Below are 25592 nucleotides of genomic sequence, written 5' to 3'. Positions count from 1 at the left end.
TCAGGAAACTAGATGTAAAGACTCCTCCTGCAGACTTTATAGTTGGCTTGACCAGCAGCATCAGGAAACTAGATGTAAAGACTCCTCCTGCAGACTTTATAGTTGGCTTGACCAGCAGCATCAGGAAACTAGATGTAAAGACTCCTCCTGCAGACTTTATAGTTGGCTTGACCAGCAGCATCAGGAAACTAGATGTAAAGAGTCCTCCTGCAGACTTTATAGTTGGCTTGGCCAGCAGCATCAGGAAACTAGATGTAAAGACTCCTCCTGCAGACTTTATAGTTGGCTTGGCCAGCAGCATCAGGAAACTAGATGTAAAGACTCCTCCTGCAGACTTTATAGTTGGCTTGGCCAGCAGCATCAGGAAACTAGATGTAAAGAGTCCTCCTGCAGACTTTATAGTTGGCTTGACCAGCAGCATCAGGAAACTAGATGTAAAGACTCCTCCTGCAGACATTGTGAACTATTAAACACACAGTTGCTTCACTGGCACCGACACAAATCACCAGTTTCACAATGAAAGATTCCAGATGCCAAAAACCTCAGTGATTAGAACTTGGAGAGAATTGGGTGAAGGCCTTCCTCTTTGAGACAGAGGAAAGTCTATGTTCAAGGAGAGATATTATCTCCAATGCATTTTCTTTGTACATACGAAAGCAGTCTCAAAGTAATGTAATGGATTACCTATCCACAAGTACTGGTCTGGCTGGCCTCTGTAGTGCATGTTGGTCTTCATAGTCCAGGCTCCCTCACAAACAGCAATAAGCAGAAGTTAAACCTGCCTCTTTGAAAGATTCATTTAATCTTCCATTTAGTCCTGGAGTAGCTCTAATCCTCCCTCTTGCAATCGGCTTTGATTAGTCCAGAACAGCTAAATCTACGACTATTGTAAGATAACTCAAAGCGACATGCACAGACTTAAGACAGCTCAAACAAGCATTTTAGTCTGGGACTAAGCTTAAGCCTTGTCTGTGAAACCAGCCCTGAGTGTTTTATATAATATTACTAAATGTGTTTATTTCTGTGTTGCAGTCAAGAAATGGAACAGCAAGGCCACAGAACATGACATAAGCAGAGCTGTGGGAGACCACCTCAAGCCCCTGGTAGAGCCGGGGGTGGTGTTTACCACTCCACCACGCCTTCAGCAGACTGGAAAAGTGGGATTGATACGGATTTTCATACTAAAAGGGACCAAGAAATGTGTTGCTTTTACACATATTTGTTCATTGGTTTGGTCATTGGATTCATTTGTTTTACAATATGTTTACATCAAATCAAGCTTTATTTATACAGCACATTTCAGACATGGATGCAACGCAATGGTTTCACAGGGGAAAAAAACTATGAAAACAGAAATATTTAGTACACAACAAACAGAGGATAAAAAACAAGATTAACAACTGAAAGACTAATGAGCACCCTAAAGAAATGCCATTGATTAAAATATTAACAATTGGATGCAACATCCAACCCAAAATATAACTTGTTTTACTACATTGTTTGTTGTTACGTTCCCCTACAAGAAAAATCTAAAATGTTGCTCAAACAGAAGAGGAACTAACAAAGAGTCACTGACAACAACCACAACTAAACAGGTGGGGTTTTAGGAGGGGCTCTGAAAGACACTATGGGGGTGTCTACTGAAAGTTGACTAGTAACAACAACTGGGACCTAAAAGACACCCACCATGAGACCCACTAAATCTGCCCAAGAAGAGGAAAACAAAAGAAAAATCCACACCAAACTTAAAGACAGGAAGCAAACCAAAAAGGTGGAGCAACTAAAGGTGTTGACTCTCCACATGTATCAAGACAACTTGAGCACTGGGCCAGACACTCTTAAATAGAACCTGGACCAGCTCAGGTGAAACACCTTCCCACTAACGAGATGGACAAGCCAGCACAGGTGTAACACATACTGACTAACGAGGTGACACCAATCAGTACGAGCTAGACGTGCTAACGGGCTAGACGTGCTAACGGGCTAGACGTGCTAACGGGCTAGACGTGCTAACGGGCTAGACGTGCTAACGGGCTAGACGTGCTAACGAGCTAGACGTGCTAACGAGCTAGACGTGCTAACGAGCTAGACGTGCTAAAGTCCAACCTCAAAACATAAATGAAAAAACCAAAGCCTGTAACACCTTCCCCCTTAAGACAACAAATATATCCTATATTTTTGTTGGACAAGTTTGCTCACCACCAATAGAAAACAACTTGCTGTCAACAATTAAAAACAAGAAAACACAAGTATTTCTAAATAATAATATACAATCATAATTTTTTTCTCCTTTTTCTTTCTATAGAATCCTAAAACCCACTAGTTTCTAGAACTCCCTTCCCTTGGAACGAGCCCAAACGAAACTCAAATCAAATTGTATTAGTCATGTCTGATTTCAAGAGCAAACTCCTGCAATATCTCGATAGGCATGTTGTTGGATCAGGGCCCAGTCCCCAATGTCATGCTCTAGTACATTTGGGTTGGCACATCTGAAAATGAACCCTGATATTCTAAAAGCAGGGTAACAATGTCAATATAATTGTACCCAAAAACTGTCAGTTGGTTGCATAAATAATTATGATTACTAAATGTTACATGAATTGTAAATATGAAATATCAAAACCAAATATACCCCCCTTTGTTAATATGTATTGGTAATAATTAACTTAATAGTGAGGCATGGAATAATAAAACATGTATCTTTTGTCAGGCTGAATGTTTGAAATATGAGGTGATTTGAGTCATGCTTCTTCAGTAGTAGAATAAAGACAATTAGCATTTGAATGTTGTAAAGAAATACTGGAGTGATGTATGATTGTTAATAAAATTGATTATAGACCAATTTATTATACTGTGTCCATGTGTATAGGCAGCAAGTACGTTGAAATGAAGTTGTTTTCAAGTCATTGACAAAACGACCAGAAAATACATCTTCAACTTTCACTTTCAACTACAACCTAACACATATTGGAAGTCGGACATAGTCTTATTTTCAACATCTTTTAAATTACATTTTGCTAAATGGGAATAGTGCAATGTAAAAACACAGTTTTAACGAGTCCAAATCAATAACCAATATGTAGAAACAGATTGGGATATATTGAAAACCTAACCTAACCCAACTCTATTTTTGTTAAATCTCATAAATAGTACTCTCTCAATTCAGAGCCTGGATTTTCCCCCTGAGGCTAATATCCATATCATGTTGAAATCAATAGAACAGGGGACAAACGTTTAGGGTTCTACATTGTGACATCATTAAAATACTCCTACTACAATGTTAAAACATTCTACATTGTGACATTAATTCATTGATATCATGAAACAACTCCTTCATGTATACATTTTCTGATATTTGATCAGAGATCTTTTATCAGATTATCAATGGTCACAGCTATCAGATTTCTCTCCTGTGTGTGATCTCTGGTGCAACGTCAGATTTCCAGAATGAACAAAACTCTTCCCACATTGATTACAGCTATAAGGTTTCTCTCCTGTGTGTGTTCTCTGGTGTACTGTCAGATCACTAGATTGAACAAAACACTTCCCACATTGAGTACAGCTAAAAGGTTTCTCTCCTGTGTGTGTTCTCTGGTGTCTCTTCAGATGGCTAGATTGAACAAAACTCTTCCCACACTGATCACAGCTAAAAGGTTTCTCTCCTGTGTGTGTTCTCTGGTGTGATATCAGGTTGCTTTGCTGAGTAAAACTTTTCCCACATTGATTACAGCTATAAGGTTTCTCTCCTGTGTGTGTTCTCTGGTGTATAGTCAGACTGCTAGATGTAACAAAACTCTTCCCACATTGATCACAGCTATAAGATTTCTCTCCTGTGTGTGTTCTTTGGTGTACTGTCAGATCACTAGACTGAACAAAACTCTTCCCACATTGATCACAGCTAAAAGGCTTCTCTCCTGTGTGTGTTTTCTGGTGTATCTTCAGATGGCTAGATTGAACAAAACTCTTCCCACACTGATCACAGCTAAAAGGTTTCTCTCCTGTGTGTATTCTCTGGTGTACAATAAGATGGCTGGATGTATCAAAACTCGTCCCACATTGAGTACAGATATAAAGTTTCTCTCCTGTGTGTGTTCTCTGGTGTCTCTTCAGACAGCTAGAACTACCAAAACTCTTCCCACATTGATCACAGGTACAATGTTTCTCTCCTGTGTATGTTCTCCGGTGTGTTATCAAGCTGGATGAATAAGTAAAACTCTTCCCATATTCATCACAGCTATACGATTTCTCTCCTGTGTGGATTGTCTGATGAATTGTAATGCCTGCTGAGGAGGTGAATCTCTTCCCACAGTCAGAGCAGCAGTGAGTTCTCTTCCCTGTGGATCTCTGCAGGTTTTTCTTGAGGTGTTCTGATCTGGAGAGACTCTTCTCTGCCTCTTCAGCATCATGAGGTTGTTGAGGTTCCCCAGAGGACCCATGGTAGTCCCGTCTCTCTCCTGTGTGAACAACAAAGTCAGACAGATGGTTATAGGCCCACAACAGCGGAAATCCACTGTAAAAGGTGATGCCAACAGCGTAGGCATGATGTTGTACAACAATTGTCGTCTGTAATGAATGTTAAAATTATTTGACTTAAAATGAGCAAGAAAAGCCATATTTTGTCTTGTTTTCACATTAGTAGAAACATCTAAGATTGTAGACTAGAAATAAGTTATTCATGTTGTTGAAACTCCAAGCACTGTGCCAGACGACTTTTGGTCTCCAATATAGGCCCCTTTCTGTGTTTGCTAAAATTGCAGCACGAGGGCAAAGCACACACAATTTGGTTGCAGAAACTCCTTCCTGCTAATGAGGAAACCGCTAGTTATGGATGTAGTATATCTGGTAATGAGGAAACCGCTAGTTATGGATGTAGTATATCTGGTAATGAGGAAACCACTAGTTATGGATGTAGTATATCTGGTCATGAGGAAACCACTAGTTATGGATGTAGTATATCTGGTAATGAGGAAACCACTAGTTATGGATGTAGTATATCTGGTAATGAGGAAAACACTAGTTATGGATGGTTTTCATAACAATCGGTAATAGGTATTTTTGGCCACCGATTAAAAAAAAATAAAAAATTTAATACATATTTTTTAACCAGGCAAGTCAGTTAAGAACACATTCTTATTTTTAATGACGGCCTAGGAACGGTGGGTTAACTGCCTTGTTCAGGGGCAGAACGACAGATTTTTACCTTGTCAGCTTGGGGATTCAATCTTGCAACCTTACGGTTAACTAGTCCAACGCTCTAACCACCTGCTTTACATTGCACTCCAAGAGGAGCCTGCCTGTTACGCGAATGCAGTAAGAAGCAAAGGTAAGTTGCTAGCTAGCATTAAACTTATCTTATATAAAACAATCAATCAATCATAATCACTAGTTAACTACACATGGTTGATGATATTACTAGTTTATCTAGCCTGCCCTGCGTTGCATATAATCGATGTGGTGCGCATTCGCGAAAAAGGACTGTCGTTGCTACAACGTGTACCTAACCATAAAGACATACCAATGTCTTTCTAAAAATCAATACACAAGTATATCTTTTTTAAACCTGCATATTTAGTTAATATTGAATTTCTTTTAACTAGGGAAAGTATGTCACCTCTGCAACAGAGTCAGGGTATATTTTTTATTTATTTTATTTCACCTTTATTTAACCAGGTAGGCTAGTTGAGAACAAGTCCTTTATTTAACCAGGTAGGCAAGTTGAGAACAAGTTCTCATTTACAATTGCGACCTGGCCAAGATAAAGCAAAGCAGTTCGACAACATACAAAAACACAGAGTTACACATGGAGTAAAACAACATACAATCAATGATACAGTAGAAAAAAAATAAGACTAAATACAATGTGAGCAAATGATGTGAGATAAGGTAAAGGCAAAAAAGGCCATGGTGGCAAAGTAAATAAAGTATATCAAGTAAAACACTGGAATGGTAGATTTGTAATTTGAAGAAAGTTCAAAGTTAAAATATAAATAATATGGTGCAAAGGAGCAAAATAATAAATTAAATAAATAAATACAGTAGGGGAAGAGGTAGTAGTTTGGGCTAAATTATAGATGGGCTATGTACAGGTGCAGTGATCTGGGAGCTGCTCTGATAGCTGGTGCTTAAAGCTAGTGAGGGAGATAAGTGTTTCCAGTTTCAGAGATTTTTGTAGTTCGTTCCAGTCATTGGCAGCAGAAAACTGGAAGGAGAGACGACCAAAGGAGGAGTTGGCTTTAGGGGTGACCAGAGAGATATACCTGCTGGAGCGCGTGCTACAGGTGGGTGCTGCTATGGTGACCAGCGAGCTGAGATAAGGGGGGACTTTACCTAGCAGGGTCTTGTAGATGACCTGGAGCCAATGTGTTTGGCAACGATTATGAAGCGAAGGCCAGCCAACGAGAGCGTACAGGTCGCAGTGGTGGGTATTATATGGGGCTTTGGTGACAAAACAGATGGCACTGTGATAGACTGCATCCAGCTTGTTGAGTAGGGTATTGGAGGCTATTTTGTAAATGACATCACCGAAGTCGAGGATTGGTAGGATGGTCAGTTTTACGAGGGTATGTTTGGCAGCATGAGTGAAGGATGCTTTGTTGCGAAATAGGAAGCCAATTCTAGATTTAACTTTGGATTGGAGATGATTGATGTGAGTCTGGAAGGAGAGTTTACAGTCTAACCAGACACCTAGGTATTTGTAGTTGTCCACAAATTCTAAGTCAGAACCGTCCAGAGAAGTGATGCGGGCAGGTGCAGGCAGCGATCGGTTGAAGAGCATGCATTTAGTTTTACTTGTGTTTAGGAGCAGTTGGAGACCACGGAAGGAGAGTTGTATGGCATTGAAGCTCGTCTGGAGGGTTGTTAACACAGTGTCCAAAGAAGGGCCAGAAGTATACAGAATGGTGTCGTCTGCGTAGAGGTGGATCAGAGATTCACCAGCAGCAAGAGCGACATCATTGATGTATACAGAGAAAAGAGTTGGAGTATATGCAGCAGTTTGGGCCACCTGGCTCGTTGCGAACTGTGTGAATACTATTTCTTCCAAACAAAGACAGCCAACTTCGCCAAACGGGGTGTCGACTATATAGCCTAGAAACCTGGTTAAACTATCATTATGACATCATGGATGAATTCTAGAATATACTATAAAGCCTAGAAACCTGGTTAAACTATCATTATGACATCATGGATGAAATGTACAATATACACTCTAGAAACCTGGTTTAACTATCATTATGACATCATGGATGAATTCTAGAATATACTATACTGCTCAACAAAAAAAAGGGAACACTTAAACAACACATCCTAGATCTGAATGAAAGAAATAATCTTATTAAATACTTTTTTCTTTACATAGTTGAATGTGCTGACAACAAAATCACACAAAAATAATCAATGGAAATCCAATTGATCAACCCATGGAGGTCTGGATTTGGAGTCACACTCAAAATTAATGTGGAAAACCACACTACAGGCTGATCCAACTTTGATGTAATGTCCTTAAAACAAGTCAAAATGAGGCTCAGTAGTGTGTGTGGCCTCCACGTGCCTGTATGACCTCCCTACAACGTCTGGGCATGCTCCTGATAAGGTGGCGGATGGTCTCCTGAGGGATCTCCTCCCAGACCTGGACTAAAGCATCCGCCAACTCCTGGACAGTCTGTGGTGCAACGTGGCGTTGGTGGATGGAGCAAGACATCATCATGTCAATTGGATTCATCATGTCAATCATCAATTGGATTCAGGTCTAGGGAACGGGCGGGCCAGGCCATAGCATCAATGCCTTCCTCTTGCAGCAACTGCTGACACACTCCAGCCACATGAGGTCTAGCATTGTCTTGCATTAGGAGGAACCCAGGGCCAACCGCACCAGCATATGGTCTCACAAGGGGTCTGAGGATCTCATTTCAGTACCTAATGGCAGTCAGGCTACCTCTGGCGAGCACATTGAGGGCTGTGCGGCCCCCCAAAGAAATGCCACCCCACACCATGACTGACCCACCGCCAAACCGGTCATGCTGGAGGATGTTGCAGGCAGCCGAACGTTCTCCACGGCGTCTCCAGACTCTGTCACGTGCTCAGTGTGAACCTGCTTTCATCTGTGAAGAGCACAGGGCGCCAGTGGCAAATTCGCCAATCTTGGTGTTCTCTGGCAAATGCCAAACGTCCTGCACGGTGTTGGGCTGTAAGCACAACCCCCACCTGTGGACGTCGGGCCCTCATACCACCCTCATGGAGTCTGTTTCTGACCGTTTGAGCAGACACATGCACATTTGTGGCCTGCTGGAGGTCCTTTTGCAGGGCTCTGGCAGTGCTCCTCCTGCTCCTCCTTGCACAAAGGCGGAGGTAGCGTTCCTGCTGCTGGGTTGTTGCCCTCCTACGGCCTCCTCCACGTCTCCTGGTGTACTGGCCTGTCTCCTGGTAGCGCCTCCATGCTATGGACACTACGCTGACAGACACAGCAAACCTTCTTGCCACAGCTCGCATTGATGTGCCAACCTGGATGAGCTGCACTACCTGAGCCACTTGTGTGGGTTGTAGACTCCGTCTCATGCTACCACTAGAGTGAAAGCACCACCAGCATTCAAAAGTGACCAAAACATCAGCCAGGAAGCATAGGAACTGAGAAGTGGTCTGTGGTCACCACCTGCAGAACCACTCCTTTATTGGGGGTGTCTTGCTAATTGCCTATAATTTCCACCTGTTGTCTATTCCATTTGCACAACAGCATGTGAAATTTATTGTCAATCAGTGTTGATTCCTTAGTGGACAGTTTGATTTCACAGAAGTGTGATTGACTTGGAGTTACATTGTGTTGATTAAGTGTTCCCTTTATTTTTTTGAGCAGTGTATAAAGTGACATTGTTTAAAGTGACTAGTGATACATTTATCACATCCAATTTTTTATTATTAAAGTGGCTAGAGATTTGAGTCAGTATGTTGGCAGCACCCACTCAATGTTAGTGATGGCTGTTTAACAGTCTTAATTTTTTGAGCAGTGTATATAGCCTAGAAACCTGGTTAAACTGTCATTATGACATAATGGATGAATTCTAGAATATACTATATAGCCTAGAAACTGGTTAAACTATCATTATGACATCATGGATGGCCAGTCCTTGTATTCATAGTGTGGTGAATTCAGAGGGTAGCCCTGAGCTGAATGTAACAGTGTAGGTTCTGTCCCTCTCTTCGCCCCAACCCGAACCAGGGACCCTTGCACAGATTAACAACTGACACCCCACGAAGCATCGTTACCCATCGCGCCACAAAAGCCGCGGCCCTTGCAACGCAAGGGGAAACCCTACTTCAAGTCTCAGAGCGAGTGACGTCACTGATTGAAACGCTATTAGCGCCCACCACCGCTAACTAACTAGCCATTTCACATCGGTTACATGAACTCAAACCTGGATCCAGCGACTGTCAGGCCAAGATGTCTGAACTTCTTGACGAGGTCTCTAGGTGTTGGGTTACGGTTGCTACAATAGCTTTCTCTATGAATTTGAGAGTGGTTACACTCGTCCTTCCCCCATCCCTCAGCTGTTTACCAAACCAAGTCTCTGGGCAGCCATTTTGTTGCTGTTTAAAAAAAAACACACAACCCAGGAATCTGCAGTTCAAACAATAACAAATCTGTCATTCCACCACTGTTTTGGTAATAAGATGATGATGTAACTACAGACATGTAACTACAGACAGACAGACCTATGGATGCAAGGACTGACCATCCATAATATCAACATTATAGTTTTAACCATATTGAGGCTATACAGTGTTGATTTACATTGTTTCTAAACATTGGAGTAAAAAAAAAAAGCTTATTTGGGGTTCTGATGGGGAACAACAGTTGAACTAAGCTCATGAGGCATGTGTTATATTCTTCAAGAATCAATGGCTATAAATAAATAATTTTAAAGTCACAATATGGATGGAGCAATTGCAGATTTCCGCTTTAACACCAAACATCAGTTCAACAACTGCAGAGTTTGTGCATCTGTATTTAAGACAGTACTTACTAGTGTTAATCAGGGAATGGTTTCCCAAAACCACCTTATGGCTAAGTTCATCGTTAGAACCATTGGATTCCTTAAGATGCGTTTGGGAAACCGGGCCCAGATGTCCAGTTTCCTCCTCTTCCTTTTTCGATGTGACAGTCATCTCCCCCTCTTCCTCTTTCACTCCATAAACTGGATCCTCCTCTTCTTTTACTGTAACATCCTCCTCCTCTTTCACTCTGAACGCGTCTTCCTCTTCTTTCACTGTAATGTCTTTCTCTTCTTCTTTCACTGTAACAGCCTCACCCTCTACTTGTTTTTGTATTTCAACAGCCTCTTCTTTCTCCATCCAGCAGACCTCTTCTTTAGCAGCAGGAGAGTAGTTTAGTGAACTCATGGTCGGAGATGTTAGCTAGCTAAGCTAATGCTAGCTGACTAATAACAACACCGTAAATATGGAATTAAATCGGATAACTAACTAGACGACAGAAGTGGGTTTAAAACACAGTTACTAATATACACGAAAGCGTCTAAAGAGCTTTATTGGTTCGGCTATTTTGTCTAGCAAGCTACCGAGGTGGCTGACGAACTGTTGTTGCTGTTGAAAGAAGCGTTCCGTCCACTAGATTATACGTCACACCAACAGCATTACCTTAAATTCCCAGACCGCCATCTGCCGACTGGAGTGGGTAACGCAGTTGAGTAAAATGTTTATTTAATTTTCAGACAAAAAGTTAAAGGGTAGGAATCAGGGACGTTGCTAGAATATTCATTAACCACTCTAAATAAATCAATATCAGTCAATATATTTTTTCTGTGATTTCTTTTTTTCGTCAACCGTTCCATCGCATCTTAAACTTCTTACCGGGCGGCACTAGGACCAGGGGAGGCTGCTGCTGCACTAGTGACTGTTAGACTTTCTTCAGCAAAGATGGTGGACAGAAATACTAGGAGAGAGGGGTACCTCTACACAGAACTGAACTGGATCAAAGATGGCGGACAGAAATACTAGGAGAGAGGGGTACCCCTACACAGAACTGAACTGGATCAAAGATGGAGGACAGAAATACTAGGAGAGAGGGGTACCCCTACACAGAACTAAACTGGATCAAAGATGGAGGACAGAAATACTAGGAGAGAGGGGTACCCCTACACAGAACTGAACTGGATCAAAGATGGCGGACAGAAACACTAGGAGAGAGGGGTACCCCTACACAGAACTGAACTGGATCAAAGATGGCAGACAGAAATACTAGGAGAGAGGGGTACCCCTACACAGAACTGATCTGGATCAAAGATGGCGGACAGAAATACTAGGAGAGAGGGGTACCCCTACACAGAACTGAACTGGATCAAAGATGGAGGACAGAAATACTAGGAGAGAGGGGTACCCCTACACAGAACTGAACTGGATCAAAGATGGAGGACAGAAATACTAGGAGAGAGGGGTACCCCTACACAGAACTGATCTGGATCAAAGATGGAGGACAGAAACACTAGGAGAGAGGGGTACCCCTACACAGAACTGAACTGGATCAAAGATGGCGGACAGAAATACTAGGATGGAAGCAAATGTAAGGGATTATAACATCATAACGAATCACGCAAAAACATGTACAGTTGACAGGAATGTTAGTTAATGTAGAGACAAACGATTATGCTTTTTTTATCGTAAAGTTCATTTACGAAAATTGCGATTTAGCCACCAGCTGACTAGCTAACATTAGCCAGCTAGCTGACTAGCTAACATTAGCCAGCTAGCTGACTAGCTAACATTAGCCAGATAGCTGGCTAGCTAACATTAGCCAGCTGGCAGACTAGCTAACATTAGCCAGCTAGCTGACTAGCTAACATTAGCCAGATAGCTGGCTAGCTAACATTAGCCAGCTAGCTGACTAGGTAACATTAGCCAGCTAGCAGACTAGCTAACATTAGCCAGCTAGCAGACTAGCTAACATTAGCCAGCTAGCAGAAAAGCTAACATTAGCCAGCTAGCTGACTAGCTAACATTAGCCAGCTAGCTGACTAGCTAACATTAGCCAGCTAGCTGGGCTAGCTTTATGGGTGTTGTGACATGAGTATGAAATTGTCATTCTGGTTGTTTTAGGGACTCCTGAAACAACCAGCAAACCAGGCTGTCGTTTTGTGAAACAGTGGATGTATAGAATCTAGCTAGCTGAAGAATTTACTGTAAATTGAATGTACAATTGTGTAAGCTTGCCTTGCTGATATTTGCCATGCAGATAGATGAAATAACGTAGCTAGCTATGTTCTTGCATATTGTGCTGTGGATGATTAAAATACCTGTATGACTATGGATGTGTAGCTAGCTATCTAGCCGATCTGTGTATGGACCCAAACGTTTGCTATACATATTAGTTCAGAACCTATGAACCTCAGCTATCATAGCCAGTTGTATCAACTTCAAAACAGCCTGAATGACATTAATGAAGCCTATGGATTGAGTAGAATATAATATCATGTTGTGCCAAGGATGCAAGTCGTATATACATGTAGTTATTACCATGCATGAGATCCCCACATTGTAGCCTGTACATTTAATATATTCACTGATCATGTACTCTACCTTGGCAAATAAAGGTGCAGTTTAGGTATGAATGTCTGAGATTATTTTTCAGTCATATCCAATACAAGGAGTATCAAATTCCAGTCTTTGAATGACGCTTTGTCTGCATGTATGTATTACAATTATACACTTCAACAGTGTTTACCAATCTTGGTCCTGGGACATCAATGGTTACACATTGTAGCTAATAGACTAGAAACAGGATTTAACTAGTTAATTCATATATACAGAAATATAATGTTAAAAAACAGAACACTACACTTCCTATGCATCATGTAAATACTCTAACACTGCTTCATCTCAACATCTAATGCCCTTCATCTGCATTGATCTGATAAACACAGGATAGGTGGAGTATTTCATCACATTACACTTCATTTCAACCAGTAGAGAATGTGAAACGCTTTATTGAAAAGCTCATTATCCAAGTGTTATAAATACAAGTTTAATCTGTACTTCAATGCACATCTGTTGTGCATTATAAAAACAGAGGAAGAAAGAGGAGGAGGTGAGAGAGGTGTAAAAGACAGAAAGGGAAAGAGGTAAGCACATAGGAGCAGGGAAGGCAGCACATGATTAATGAATCACAGTGCTACATAAATATTCTCTCAGTTCATCACAATTACATAATAGTGTCTCTCGTCAGCCCAAAGGTTCTTAAAAGCAGGTGAGGTGGCGATGATGGGACTGGGGGTTGGCATCCTCTCACATCAAAACATATCTGCAGACGAGAGACAGATGGAGAGAGAGAGCATGTTTAAACCTTGTGTTTTTATTTTTTATTCTGACATTGTTAGTCATCAAACAGGAAGTGAAATGCAAAACTGACCTTGGATCATTAACTCTGGGACTACTGCATCTCTATCTTTATTTCAAGGTAAAGCATCTCTTTAATAATACTTCCTGTATAATATAAACTGACCTGGGATCATTAACTCTGGGACTACTGCATCTCTATCTGTATTTCAAGGTAAAGCATCTCTTTAATAATACTTCCTGTATAATATAAACTGACCTGGGATCATTAACTCTGGGACTACTGCATCTCTGTCTGTATTTCAATGTAAAGCATCTCTTTAATAATACTTCCTGTTGACCTGACCAAGTGACCTCTCACCTCTGATCATGCTGTGCCCTCTATGTAGCCAGTTCAGATGCAGGAGGAGTTCACCGACACAGCTGATATAACCTAGAGGATTTAGGGAGAAGAGGAGAGAGGGATGAAGTGAAGGAGAGAGACTATTATTGAGAAAATAAGGTAGTTAAAGCAACAGTGTTCAACAGGAATCTGTGTGTGGCCTCACCTGGTGTCCACACCACACTAAGTGGCTGCAGAGACTTTATGTTGAAAAACATGAATGGACACATGAGGACAAACAATATAGTGTAGTTATAGAAATAATGAAGTGTCTTACTATTCTCCATGGTTGGCCCTCTTGCCTATTTTTTGAAGGTGGAAGGAGCCACAGTTATACACCTGAACCTGCTTACTGCACAACACAATCCATCAATCAGATTGATACATGGGTTATAGGGTGTCTAATTGTTCTACATTTTTTCAATATGGGTGATTTAAAATAGTCTGTTTTGTTTTTGTACAGACATCACACCCTTACCTACACAGCACCCTCACCTGACAAGTAGAAATCAAAGGGAGAGAAACTGTGAATTGAATAACTCCAGTTGACATAGCTCAGTAAATGGAAGAATACTCTTATTGCAATGTGAAAGGCTCTTAACTTTGGTTGTGCATAGTGTAGTCTATGGTGTTGCCAGGGAACAGCACCCTCTTTGAAGAAGTAGGAGGTGAAGATCTCCTGCACACGGATTGCCTCTCTTGCTGCGTTGTTGGACCCCATCCTTGAAACATCCTGCAGAGCAGCAGACTCCTCCTCTGGCACACGGCGGCGAGCTGCAGATCCCCTCCTGGTCCTTGGTCACCCAACCTTGCAGTGTCCTACAAGGTAACTGTAGGCAATCGTTTTGAAGGAATCTCCAGTTACAGGGTCTCTGTAGGAATATGAAAGACAATGTAATTATTAGACTGTTACATCACCAGGTCATTGTGGATTACTAAAGTATAATATCCCTGATAACAAATCATGATAACATTGGATTGATAGATGCATGGGCACACATATGTACATGTGTAGCATGTGACAATAACAGGATCATATCAAGCATGGCATCACAAATGAATACATAAATACCACTTGAAGCTTGATGAGTTGATCATTTGAATCAGCTGTGCAGTGTGACGGCAAAAACAACAATGTGCCTCTTTGAGTCCCCAGGACTGAGAACCACTGCTCTTCATTGGGACCTCTTCATATGTAGACTGGCTTTCATAGAGCTCTTTATCTGAGGACAGAAAACCTCACAAGAAACAGACTTCATTATAGTCAAATTACACCACACTGAATATTATGTTACTATTATCTCCATCCTCACTTCTAGGGACAGGAACTACACAAAAGTACCTGCCCTATCCAGAATAGCCTCCTCTCTCACTGACAGTGCTATCCTTTCACCCTCCTCCATGGCTGTTCTACATTTGGAGTTTGTTTTTTACAGTGATAAATAGATATCTAGCTGGTCAGATGTTAAAGAGGTGGTTGATCATCAGGAGTCTGATGTTAAAGAGGTGGTTGATCATCAGGAGTCAGATGTGAAGGAGGAGGTTGATCATCAGGAGTCAGATGTGAAGGAGGAGGTTGACCATCAGGAGTCTGATGTTAAAGAGGTGGTTGATCATCAGGAGTCAGATGTGAAGGAGGAGGTTGATCATCAGGAGTCTGATGTTAAAGAGGTGGTTGATCATCAGGAGTCTGATGTTAAAGAGGTGGTTGATCGTCAGGAGTCTGATGTTAAAGAGGTGGTTGATCATCAGGAGTCAGATGTGAAGGAGGAGGTTGATCATCAGGAGTCAGATGTGAAGGAGGAGGTTGACCATCAGGAGTCAAATGTGAAGGAGGAGGTTGATCATCAGCAGTCAGATGTGAAGGAGGAGGTTGATCATCAGGAGTCAGATGTGAAGGAGGATGTTGATCGTCAGGAGTCAGATGTGAAGGAGGAGGTTGATCATCAGGAGTCAGATGTGAAGGAGGAGGTTGATCATCAGGAGTCAGATGTGAAGGAGGAGGTTGATCATCAGGAGTCAGATGTGAAGGAACAGGTTGATCATCAGGAGTCAGATGTGAAGGAGGAGGTTGATCATCAGGAGACAGATGTGAAGGAGGAGGTTGATCATCAGGAGTCAGATGTGAAGGAGGAGGTTGATCATCAGCAGTCAGATGTGAAGGAGGAGGTTGATCATCAGGAGTCAGGTGTGAAGGAGGAGGTTGATCATCAGGAGTCAGATGTGAAGGAGGAGGTTGATCATCAGGAGTCAGATGTGAAGGAGGAGGTCGATCATCAGGAGTCAGATGTGAAGGATGAGGTTGATCATCAGGAGTCAGATGTGAAGGAGGAGGTTGATCATCAGGAGTCAGATGTGAAGGAGGAGGTTGATCATCAGGAGTCAGATGTGAAGGAGGAGGTCGATCATCAGGAGTCAGATGTGAAGGAGGAGGTTGATCATCAGGAGTCAGATGTGAAGGAGGAGGTTGATCATCAGGAGTCAGATGTGAAGGAGGAGGTTGATCATCAGGAGTCAGATGTGAAGGAGGAGGTTGATCATCAGTGAACCTCTAGGATTGTGGCTGGGCTGGCGTTTACACTTCCAGCTTGGTCATATATTTTGATACATTGAATGTTGATATTGTGAACCTATGTTATATATTTGTACCTCCTGTTTCAGGAAGTGATGTCACTGAGTACTGCCACTATATATACCGTGCATTCGGAAAGTATTCAGACCCCTTCACTTTTTCCACATTTTGATACGTTACAGCCTTATTCTAAAATGTATTAAAAAAAATAAAAAATCCTCATCAATCACACAATACCCCATAATGACATCACAATACCCCATAATGGAAAAGTGAAAACAGATTTTTATAAATGTTTCAAATGTAAAAAAAAAAAAACAACAACTGAAATATTCTTCAAAGTAGTCACCCTTTGCCTTGATGACAGCTTTGCACACTCTTGGCATTCTCTCAACCAGCTTCATGAGGTAGTCACCTGGAATTAATTTCAATTAACAGGTGTGCCTTGTTAAATGTTGATTTGTGGAATTTCTTTCCTTCTTAATGCATTTGAGCCAATCAGTTGTGTTGTGACAAGGTATGGGTGGCTCTCATGAGGATTGCCACAGGAAATGAAGACCCAGAGTTACCTCTGCTGCAGAAGATACGTTCATTAGAGTTAACCGCACCTCAGATTGCAGCCCAAATAAATGCTTCACAGAGTTCAAGTAACATACACATGTCAACATCAACTGTTCAGAGGAGACTGCGTGAATCAGGCCTTCATGGTTGAATTGCTGCATTCAAAAACACTGTTTACAAAAGCTTTGTCAAAGAACAAGAAGGCTGGCACACTGTTTACAAAAAAAAGCTTTTCTTTCAAAAACAAGGACATTTCTAAGTGACCCCAAACTGTTGAACTGTGTACATCTACATGATGTATTCTTACACCATTTAGGAGCAGTATAGACGTAGTCTGGTCATTATATACATCTACATGATGTATTGTTACACCATGTAGGATCAGTATAGACCTAGTCTGTTCATTATATACATCTACATGATGTATTGTTACACCATGTAGGAGCAGTATAGACCTAGTCTGTTCATTATATACATCTACATGATGTATTGTTACACCATGTAGGAGCAGTATAGACCTAGTCTGTTCATTATATACATCTACATGATGTATTGTTACATCATGTAGGAGCAGTATAGACCTAGTCTGTTCATTATATACATCTACATGATGTATTGTTACACCATGTAGGAGCAGTATAGACCTAGTCTGTTCATTATATACATCTACATGATGTATTGTAACACCATGTAGGAGCAGTATAGACCTAGTCTGTTCATTATATACATCTACATGATGTATTGTTACACCATGTAGGAGCAGTATAGACCTAGTCTGTTCATTATATACATCTACATGATGTATTGTAACACCATGTAGGAGCAGTATAGACCTAGTCTGTTCATTATATACATCTACATGATGTATTGTTACACCATGTAGGAGCAGTATAGACCTAGTCTGTTCATTATATACATCTACATGATGTATTGTTACACCATGTAGGAGCAGTATAGACCTAGTCTGTTCATTATATACATCTACATGATGTATTGTTACACCATGTAGCAGCAGTATAGACCTAGTCTGTTCATTATTGTAACGCAAGTTGTCATGGAGAGAAGACCAAGGCGCAGCAGGTATGTGAATACTCATCTTTAATTAAAATAAAGGAGTAAATCATCCACTTAACAATACAAACAAAGTGACAACAGCTACAGTTCTGCAGGCTAGAAACGCAGTGCAAAAACAACCACCCACAACCCCAAAGAAAAACACACACACCTATATAGGACTTCCAATCAAAGGCAACTATACACACCTGCCTTCAATTGGAAGTCCAAATCATCCACCCAACATTTAACCAACACAAACATGCCACGTCCTGACCCCAAAACTAAAACACTAGCTCCATCTGCTGGTCAGGACGTGACAATTATATACATCTACATGATGTATTGTCACACCATGTAGGAGCAGTATAGACCTAGTCTGTTCATTATATGCATCTACATGATGTATTGTTACACCATATAGGAGCAGTATAGACCTAGTCTGTTCATTATATACATCTACATGATGTATTGTTACACCATGTAGGAGCAGTATATACCTAGTCTGTTCATTATATGCATCTACATGATGTGTTGTTACACCATATAGGAGCAGTATAGACCTAGTCTGTTCATTATATACATCTATGCACCACAGGAGAACCCAGAATTGAAGAGCGACACCACGGCTGTCTTTAAAGCTTTTATGTTGATCTGCTGCAATAGTATTATGAAAAGACAGGACAGGAACACATCAGTCTCCAATACAACGCCTGACAAGTTGTTCTTTCTCTCTCAGTGTTTTCTCAGACTCTCACAATCACACTCATACATAAAGCCATAATGTATAGTATAAAATAATAACCAGTCCTTAATACAAAGAATGTATAATCTTAATTCTTAGACAATAGAACCATACCTGCAATAGTATTATGAAAAGACAGGACAGGAACACATCAGTCTCCAATGCAACGCCTGACAAGTTGTTCTACACAGGAGCATGAAGAAAGGTAAAACACATATCCTGTCTCACATCCCCAATACATTGCTAGGTGCTTTCAGTGTTGATAGTAGCAAAATACAACAACTCATGTACAAAACCACTGCAACACAAACAAGTTACAACGTAAAATCGCCTTAGAGGGCAAAAACTACATCCCCCATAATGCACCACAATCACTAGTCGGCAGCTGAGCTAGCCTTCTGCATCACAGAAAGTCATGCTAGCTAGCAACACTTTTAGCACTCTGTAACTATATTAATAACAACAATAAAACTCTGGAAGTTACGTGTTTCGATAGTCTCACATCCCCTTATAACAATATCTACAGCATTAACCTTGGGACGTTTTATTTATTTCACGTTACGGACTTCTACAAAGGAGTAATCTGCAACCCGTACCTTTCTCTCTCAGTGTTTTTCTCAGACTGAGGAGAGCGGGAGCTAAGGGTAGTACCAGGGTGTTAGTAGGTGACGTAAGCACCCAGATAAAATAAAATACATTTAATGAAACAAAACCTGAAGATGTTAACATCATTCAGCTACTGTAGCTGCCTACCTAACATCAACAGGCATCACCAGTAGCGTAACAATTAAAATTAGAAACCAAAAGTAAAGTTCCTGGCGATCTGACTCCCCCCTTCTGTCTGAACTTGGAATATTCCTGTTCGCGGGCTTTGGCCACTGACCCTCAACCTGATTGTTCTGTTCTGCGTTGTGTACTATTCTAATAATTTGAAGTTTGCTGGAATAACCTTTTTAACTCTACTACATCTGCAGACGAGAGACAGATGGAGAGAGAGAGCATGTTTAAGCCTTGTGTTTTTAGATGTAAAGCATCTCTTTAATAATACTTCCTGTTGAGCTGACCAAGTGACCTCTCACCTCTGATCATGCTGTGCCCTCTATGTAGCCAGTTCAGATGCAGGAGGGGTTCTGTCGTGGACGAATCAGAATTAGTTGGGTAACATAGATAATTAAGATGTTTTATTTGTATAATATGCTTATTTGAGGTACTTGTCATTAGAAAGTGTCCATTGGACTCTGGTGTCTTTTCAGTTGCATGTCTACCTTAGCTGGGGCTCAGACACTTGGGGCCCAGAGAGGGGAGAGGTCAGACTTGTCGTCATGGGAATGTGTCTTTACCTATTCTTAAACCATGTGAAGGGATGCGTGATTAATGGGGAACCAATGACTTGTCTCCATAATGTCTGTGAGCAAGTCACTCCCACCTTTTCTTTATTGTGGGGAGGATTATGGCAGTAAATGGACCGTTGTATGTCCTCTCTTAGATCTCGTACTTATCCTGTGATAATATATGGCCTAGAGGCTCACTCACAATTGGTGTAATTTCTCACCCCTCTTGGCTGTATGAAAGTTAATTTCCTCTCAGGCACACACATTTGTTCTTTGTTATTATGAAGGTCATTTGTGTCAAATGTACTTTTCCACACTCATTCACCCCATCTCTTTACATTGCTGATGCATATTCGGTGGCCTTACTCAAATTCTGAACACAATGCCCATCCTGGCAGCTTGGAATGATCAGATGACAGAAGTCACATTTAGGTGCCAGGTGTAACTGAGGCCATAGATGCTGCATATCCATTACTTTGAGTGTTTTATATAATATGAGTAAATGTGTTTCTGTGTTGCAGGGACAGTCAAGAAATGGAACAGCAAGGCCACAGAACATGACATAAGCAGAGCTGTGGGAGACCACCTCAAGCCCCTGGTAGAGCCGGGGGGTGGTGTTTACCAGGCTGGAAAAGTGGGATTGATACTGTTTTTCATACTAAGAGGAGTCTGTTGATTGGTCAGTCATTGGGTTAATTTGTTCAAATCAAATCAAACTTTATTTATACAGCACATTTCAGACATGGATGCAACACAATGGCTTCACAGGAGAAAATAAACAGAAATATTTAGTACACAAACATAAAAGGATAAAAAAAACTATAATAACTTAAAAACTAATGAGCACCCTAAGGAAATGCCGTTGATTAAAATGTTAAAATATCCAACCCAAAATATAAGCTTGTTTTTTAGGAGGGGCTCTGAAACACACTACAGGGGTGTCCACTGAAAGTTGACTAGTAACAACAACTGGGACATAAAAGACACCCACCATGAGACCCACTAAATCTGCCCAAGAAGAGGCAAACAAAAGAAAAATCCACACCAAACTCAAAGACAGGAAGCAAACCAAAAAGGTGGAGCAACTAAAGGTGTTGACTCTCCACATGTATCAAGACAACTGGAGCACTGGGCCAGACACTCTTAAATAGAACCTGGACCAGCTCAGGTGAAACACCTTCCCACTAACGAGATGGACAAGCCAGCACAGGTGTAACACATACTGACTAACGAGGTGACACCAATCAGTGCGTCCTACGTGCTAACGAGCTAGACGGGCTAACGAGCTAGACGGGCTAACGAGCTAGACGTGCTAACGGGCTAGACGGGCTAACGAGCTAGACGGGCTAACGAGCTAGACGTGCTAACGAGCTAGACGGGCTAGACGTGCTAACGAGCTAGACGTGCTAACGAGCTAGACGTGCTAACGAGCTAGACGTGCTAACGAGCTAACGAGCTAGACGTGCTAACGAGCTAGACGTGCTAACGGGCTAGACGTGCTAACGGGCTAGACGTGCTAACGAGCTAGACACGTGCTAACGAGCTAGACGTGCTAAAGTCCAACCTCAAAACATTAATGGAAAAACCAAAGCCTGTAACACCTTCCCCTTCAAGACAACAAATATATCCTATATTTTTGTTGGACAAGTTTGCTCACCACCAACAGAAAACAACTTCCATTTCACATTATAATCAACTACAATGCTTCACCTTCTACAATATAAACATGGTGTCTACTGGCTGTCAACATTTAAAAACAACAAAAAACACGTATTTCTAAATAATAATATACAATAGTATCTTTTCTCCTTTTTCTTTCTATAGAATCCTAAAACTCACTAGCTTCTAGAACTCTCGTCTTCCTAAAACTAACTAGCTTCTAGAACTCTCCTCTTCCAAAAACTCACTAGCTTCTAGAACTCTCGTCTTCCTAAAACCCACTAGCTTCTAGAACTCTCGTCTTCCTAAAACTCACTAGCTTCTAGAACTCTCCTCTTCCAAAAACTCACTAGCTTCTAGAACTCTCGTCTTCCTAAAACCCACTAGCTTCTAGAACTCTCGTCTTCCTAAAACTAACTAGCTTCTAGAACTCTCCTCTTCCTAAAACTCACTAGCTTCTAGAACTCTCGTCCCCTTGGAACGAGCCCAAACAAAACTCATCTCCAATACGGAAAAACGTGCAGTCAAAATAAATTGTGATCCATGGCAACGCACTGGCTAAACGCAAAACACAAAACGTTTTGACTGCCCACCCTTGAGACAAACCAAGAAACCAAGTTGTCCTTACCACAGACATGTCTGATTTCAAGAGGAAACCCCTGCAATATCCGTAGTAGCTTTCCACCTCACTGCAGAGCTTCTCTCTCTTTTCAGGGTTCACTAGAAAGGCATGTTGTTGGATCGGGGCCCAGTCCCCAATGTCATGCTCTAGTACATTTGGGTTGGCACATCTGAGAATGATTCCTGATATTCTAAAAGCAGGGCAACAATGTCAATATAATTGTACCCAAAAATTGTCAGTTGGTTGCATAAATAATTATGATTACTAAATCTTACATGAATATTAAACATGAAATATAAAAACCAAATGTACACCCCTTGGTTAATATGTATTGGCAATAATTAACTTAATGGTGAGGCATGGAATAATAAAACATGTATCTTTTGTCAGGCTGAATGTTTGAAATATGAGGTGATTTGAGTCATGCTTCTTCAGTAGTGGAATAAAGACAATTAGCATTTGAATGTTGTCAATAAATACTGGAGTGATGTAGGATTGTTCATAAAATTGATTATAGACCAATTTATTTTACTGCGACTATGTGTTGAGGTAAGTACGTTGAAATTAAATTGTTTCTTTTCAACTTTCAACTAAAACCAAACTTATATTGAATGTCGGGCAAAGTCTTATTTTCAACGACATTGTGCTAGGTGGGATATCCCCAATGTCAAAACACAGTTTTAACATGTCCAAATCTAAACATAAAATGTGCTATATACACAAACATCTGCCACAATAATCATATCACTTGTATTTTTTTAAACAAGCTGTCACGTCCTGGCCAGTATATAAGGTTAATTGTTTTGTAGTTTGGTCAGGGCGTGACAGAGGGTATTTGTTTTATGTGGTTCGGGGTGGTGTGTTTGTGTAAAGGGTGTTTGATTTAGTATGTCCGGGTTTTGGTTTATGTCTAGGTAGTTCTATGTGGAATCTAGTGTGTGTTTTTCTATGTTTGGTTGATTGGGGCTCTCAGTTGAAGGCAGGTGTTGTCTATCTGCCTTTGATTGAGAGTCTCATATATGAGGGTGTGTTTGTGATTTGTGGGTGATTGTTCTGTGTTCAGCACTAGGCTTTGCCAGACTGTTTAGTTGTTCGTTCGTTTTTGTGTTTTGTTGTTTTGGAGTGCTCTTGTGATAATTTAAATAAAAGTCAAAATGAGCATACACGTACCTGCTGCGTATTGGTCTACATTTTCAGACGACGATTTCGTTATATCGTCGGAAGACGAAGACGACAACCGTGACACAAGCACCTTATAAACTGCACAAGCACCAGAAACGCTGTTGTTTTGACAAGTAGCAATAAATCACTGATATCGATAAGGGGGGAAATCAGGTTGTACATGCTGTTGAAACTAACACAACACATGGAAATGGGAGATATATTTTATCCCACTGATTAGAGGACAACCTGCAGAAGACAGTCAGCTACATTTTGGAGTGATGCATTTAAATGTAGGGGTCGCTAAACAAAGGAACACTTATTTGTCATAACTCATCGATATCATGTTGTAATCAATTGTACCGAGAGGAGGGAGATGAGGTTCCACATCCTGTTAAAACTAACAGCTCAAAAATCACACGGAATCTGGGAATAATGTGTACATTCCTGGTTAGAGGACAATTTGTAGAAAACAGCCAGATACATTTTGATTCAAGTGCATCACCAACATGGTAAGTGTAACACAACTCTCTTTTTGTGTTAGTCACTTTTTGTTAAATCTCATAAATAGTACTCTTCCATTTCAGAGCCTGGATTTTCCCCCTGAGGCTAATAACCATATCATGCTGAAATCAATTGATAAATGGCAAACGTTTAGGCTTCTACATTGTGACATCATTAAAATACTCCTACTACAATGTTAAAACATTCTACATTGTGACATTAATTCATTGATATCATGAAACAACTTCTTCATGTATGTATTTTCTGATGTTTGATCAGATGTCTTTTATCGGTGAATCTCTTGTCACACTGATCACAGCTATAAGGTTTCTCTCCTGTGTGTGTTCTCTGGTGTAGAGTCAGAGAGCCAGATTGACCAAAACTCTTCCCACATTGACCACAGCTATAAGATTTCTCTCCTGTGTGTGTTCTCTGGTGTACAGTCAGAGAGCCAGATGTTATAAAAGTCTTCCCACATTGATCACAGCTATAAGATTTCTCTCCTGCGTGTATTCTCTGGTGTAGAGTCAGAGAGCCAGATGCAGCAAAACTCTTCCCACATTGACCACAGCTATAAGGTTTCTCTCCTGTGTGTATTCTCTGGTGTAGAGTCAGAGAGCCAGATGTAGTAAAACTCTTCCCACATTGATCACAGCTATAAGATTTCTCTCCTGTGTGTGTTCTCTGGTGTCTTGTCAGATGGCAAGATGTAGCAAAACTCTTCCCACATTGATGACAGCTATAAGGTTTCTCTCCTGTGTGTGTTCTCTGGTGCACTGTCAGCTGTCCAGATTGACAAAAACGCTTCCCACATTGATCACAGCAATAAGGTTTCTCTCCTGTGTGTATTCTCTGGTGTTGTGTCAGATGGCCAGATGTAGTAAAACTCCTCCCACATTGATCACAGCTATAAGATTCCTCTCCTGTGTGTATTCTCTGGTGTTTAGTCAGATGGCCAGATGTTGTAAAACTCTTCCCACATTGATCACAGCTATAAGATTTCTCTCCAGTGTGTGTTCTCTGGTGCACTGTCAGCTGTCCAGATTGACAAAAACGCTTCCCACATTGATCACAGCAATAAGGTTTCTCTCCTGTGTGTATTCTCTGGTGTAGTGTCAGCTGTCCAGATTGACAAAAACGCTTCCCACATTGATCACAGCTATAAGGTTTCTCTCCTGTGTGGATTTTCTGATGAATTTTAATGCCTGATGAGGTGCATCTCTTCCCACAGTCAGAGCAGCAGTGAGTTCTCTTCCCTGTGCATCTCTGCAGGTGTTTCTTGAGGTGTTTTGATCTGGAGCGACTCTTCTCTGCCTCTTCAGCATCATGAGGTTGTTGAGGCTCCCCAGAGGATCCACGATAGTCAAGTCTCTCTCCTGTGTGAACAACAAAGTCAGACAGATGATTAAAGGCCCACAACAGTAGAAATCCACTGTAAAAGGTGATGCCAACAGCGGAGCCATGATGTTGTTGTACAACAATTGACGTCTGTAATGTCATGTTAAAATTGTTGGACAAATGTCTTAAAATGAGCAAGAATAGTCATATTTTGTCTTGTTTTCACATTACTAGTGAAATCGATGATTGTAGGCTAGAAATAAGTTAAAGTTGCTGAAATCCTAAGCAGTGTGCCAGACGACGTCTGGTCTCCAATATAGGCCCCT

General features: G+C 41.1%; 1 protein-coding gene across 1 annotated transcript in view; it reads right to left on the bottom strand.

The window, feature by feature from the left end:
- Positions 1 to 3346: 3346 nt before the first annotated feature.
- The window catches only part of LOC115149615 (zinc finger protein 850-like), a gene marked incomplete at its 5' end in the record, with an annotated part of 48566 nt that continues 26320 nt past the window's right edge, over positions 3347 to 25592 (bottom strand). The window contains 2 exons of the mRNA XM_029692567.1: positions 3347 to 4016; positions 24198 to 25125. Coding sequence (XP_029548427.1) covers positions 3382 to 4016; positions 24198 to 25125 — 1563 coding nt within the window. The remainder of the gene's footprint in view (positions 4017 to 24197; positions 25126 to 25592) is intronic.

Source organism: Salmo trutta, chromosome 15 (genome assembly GCF_901001165.1).
Source record: "Salmo trutta chromosome 15, fSalTru1.1, whole genome shotgun sequence".
Lineage (NCBI taxonomy): Eukaryota > Metazoa > Chordata > Actinopteri > Salmoniformes > Salmonidae > Salmo > Salmo trutta.
Note: the sequence above shows the minus strand (reverse complement) of the source record. Positions and strands in the feature narration are given on the sequence as shown.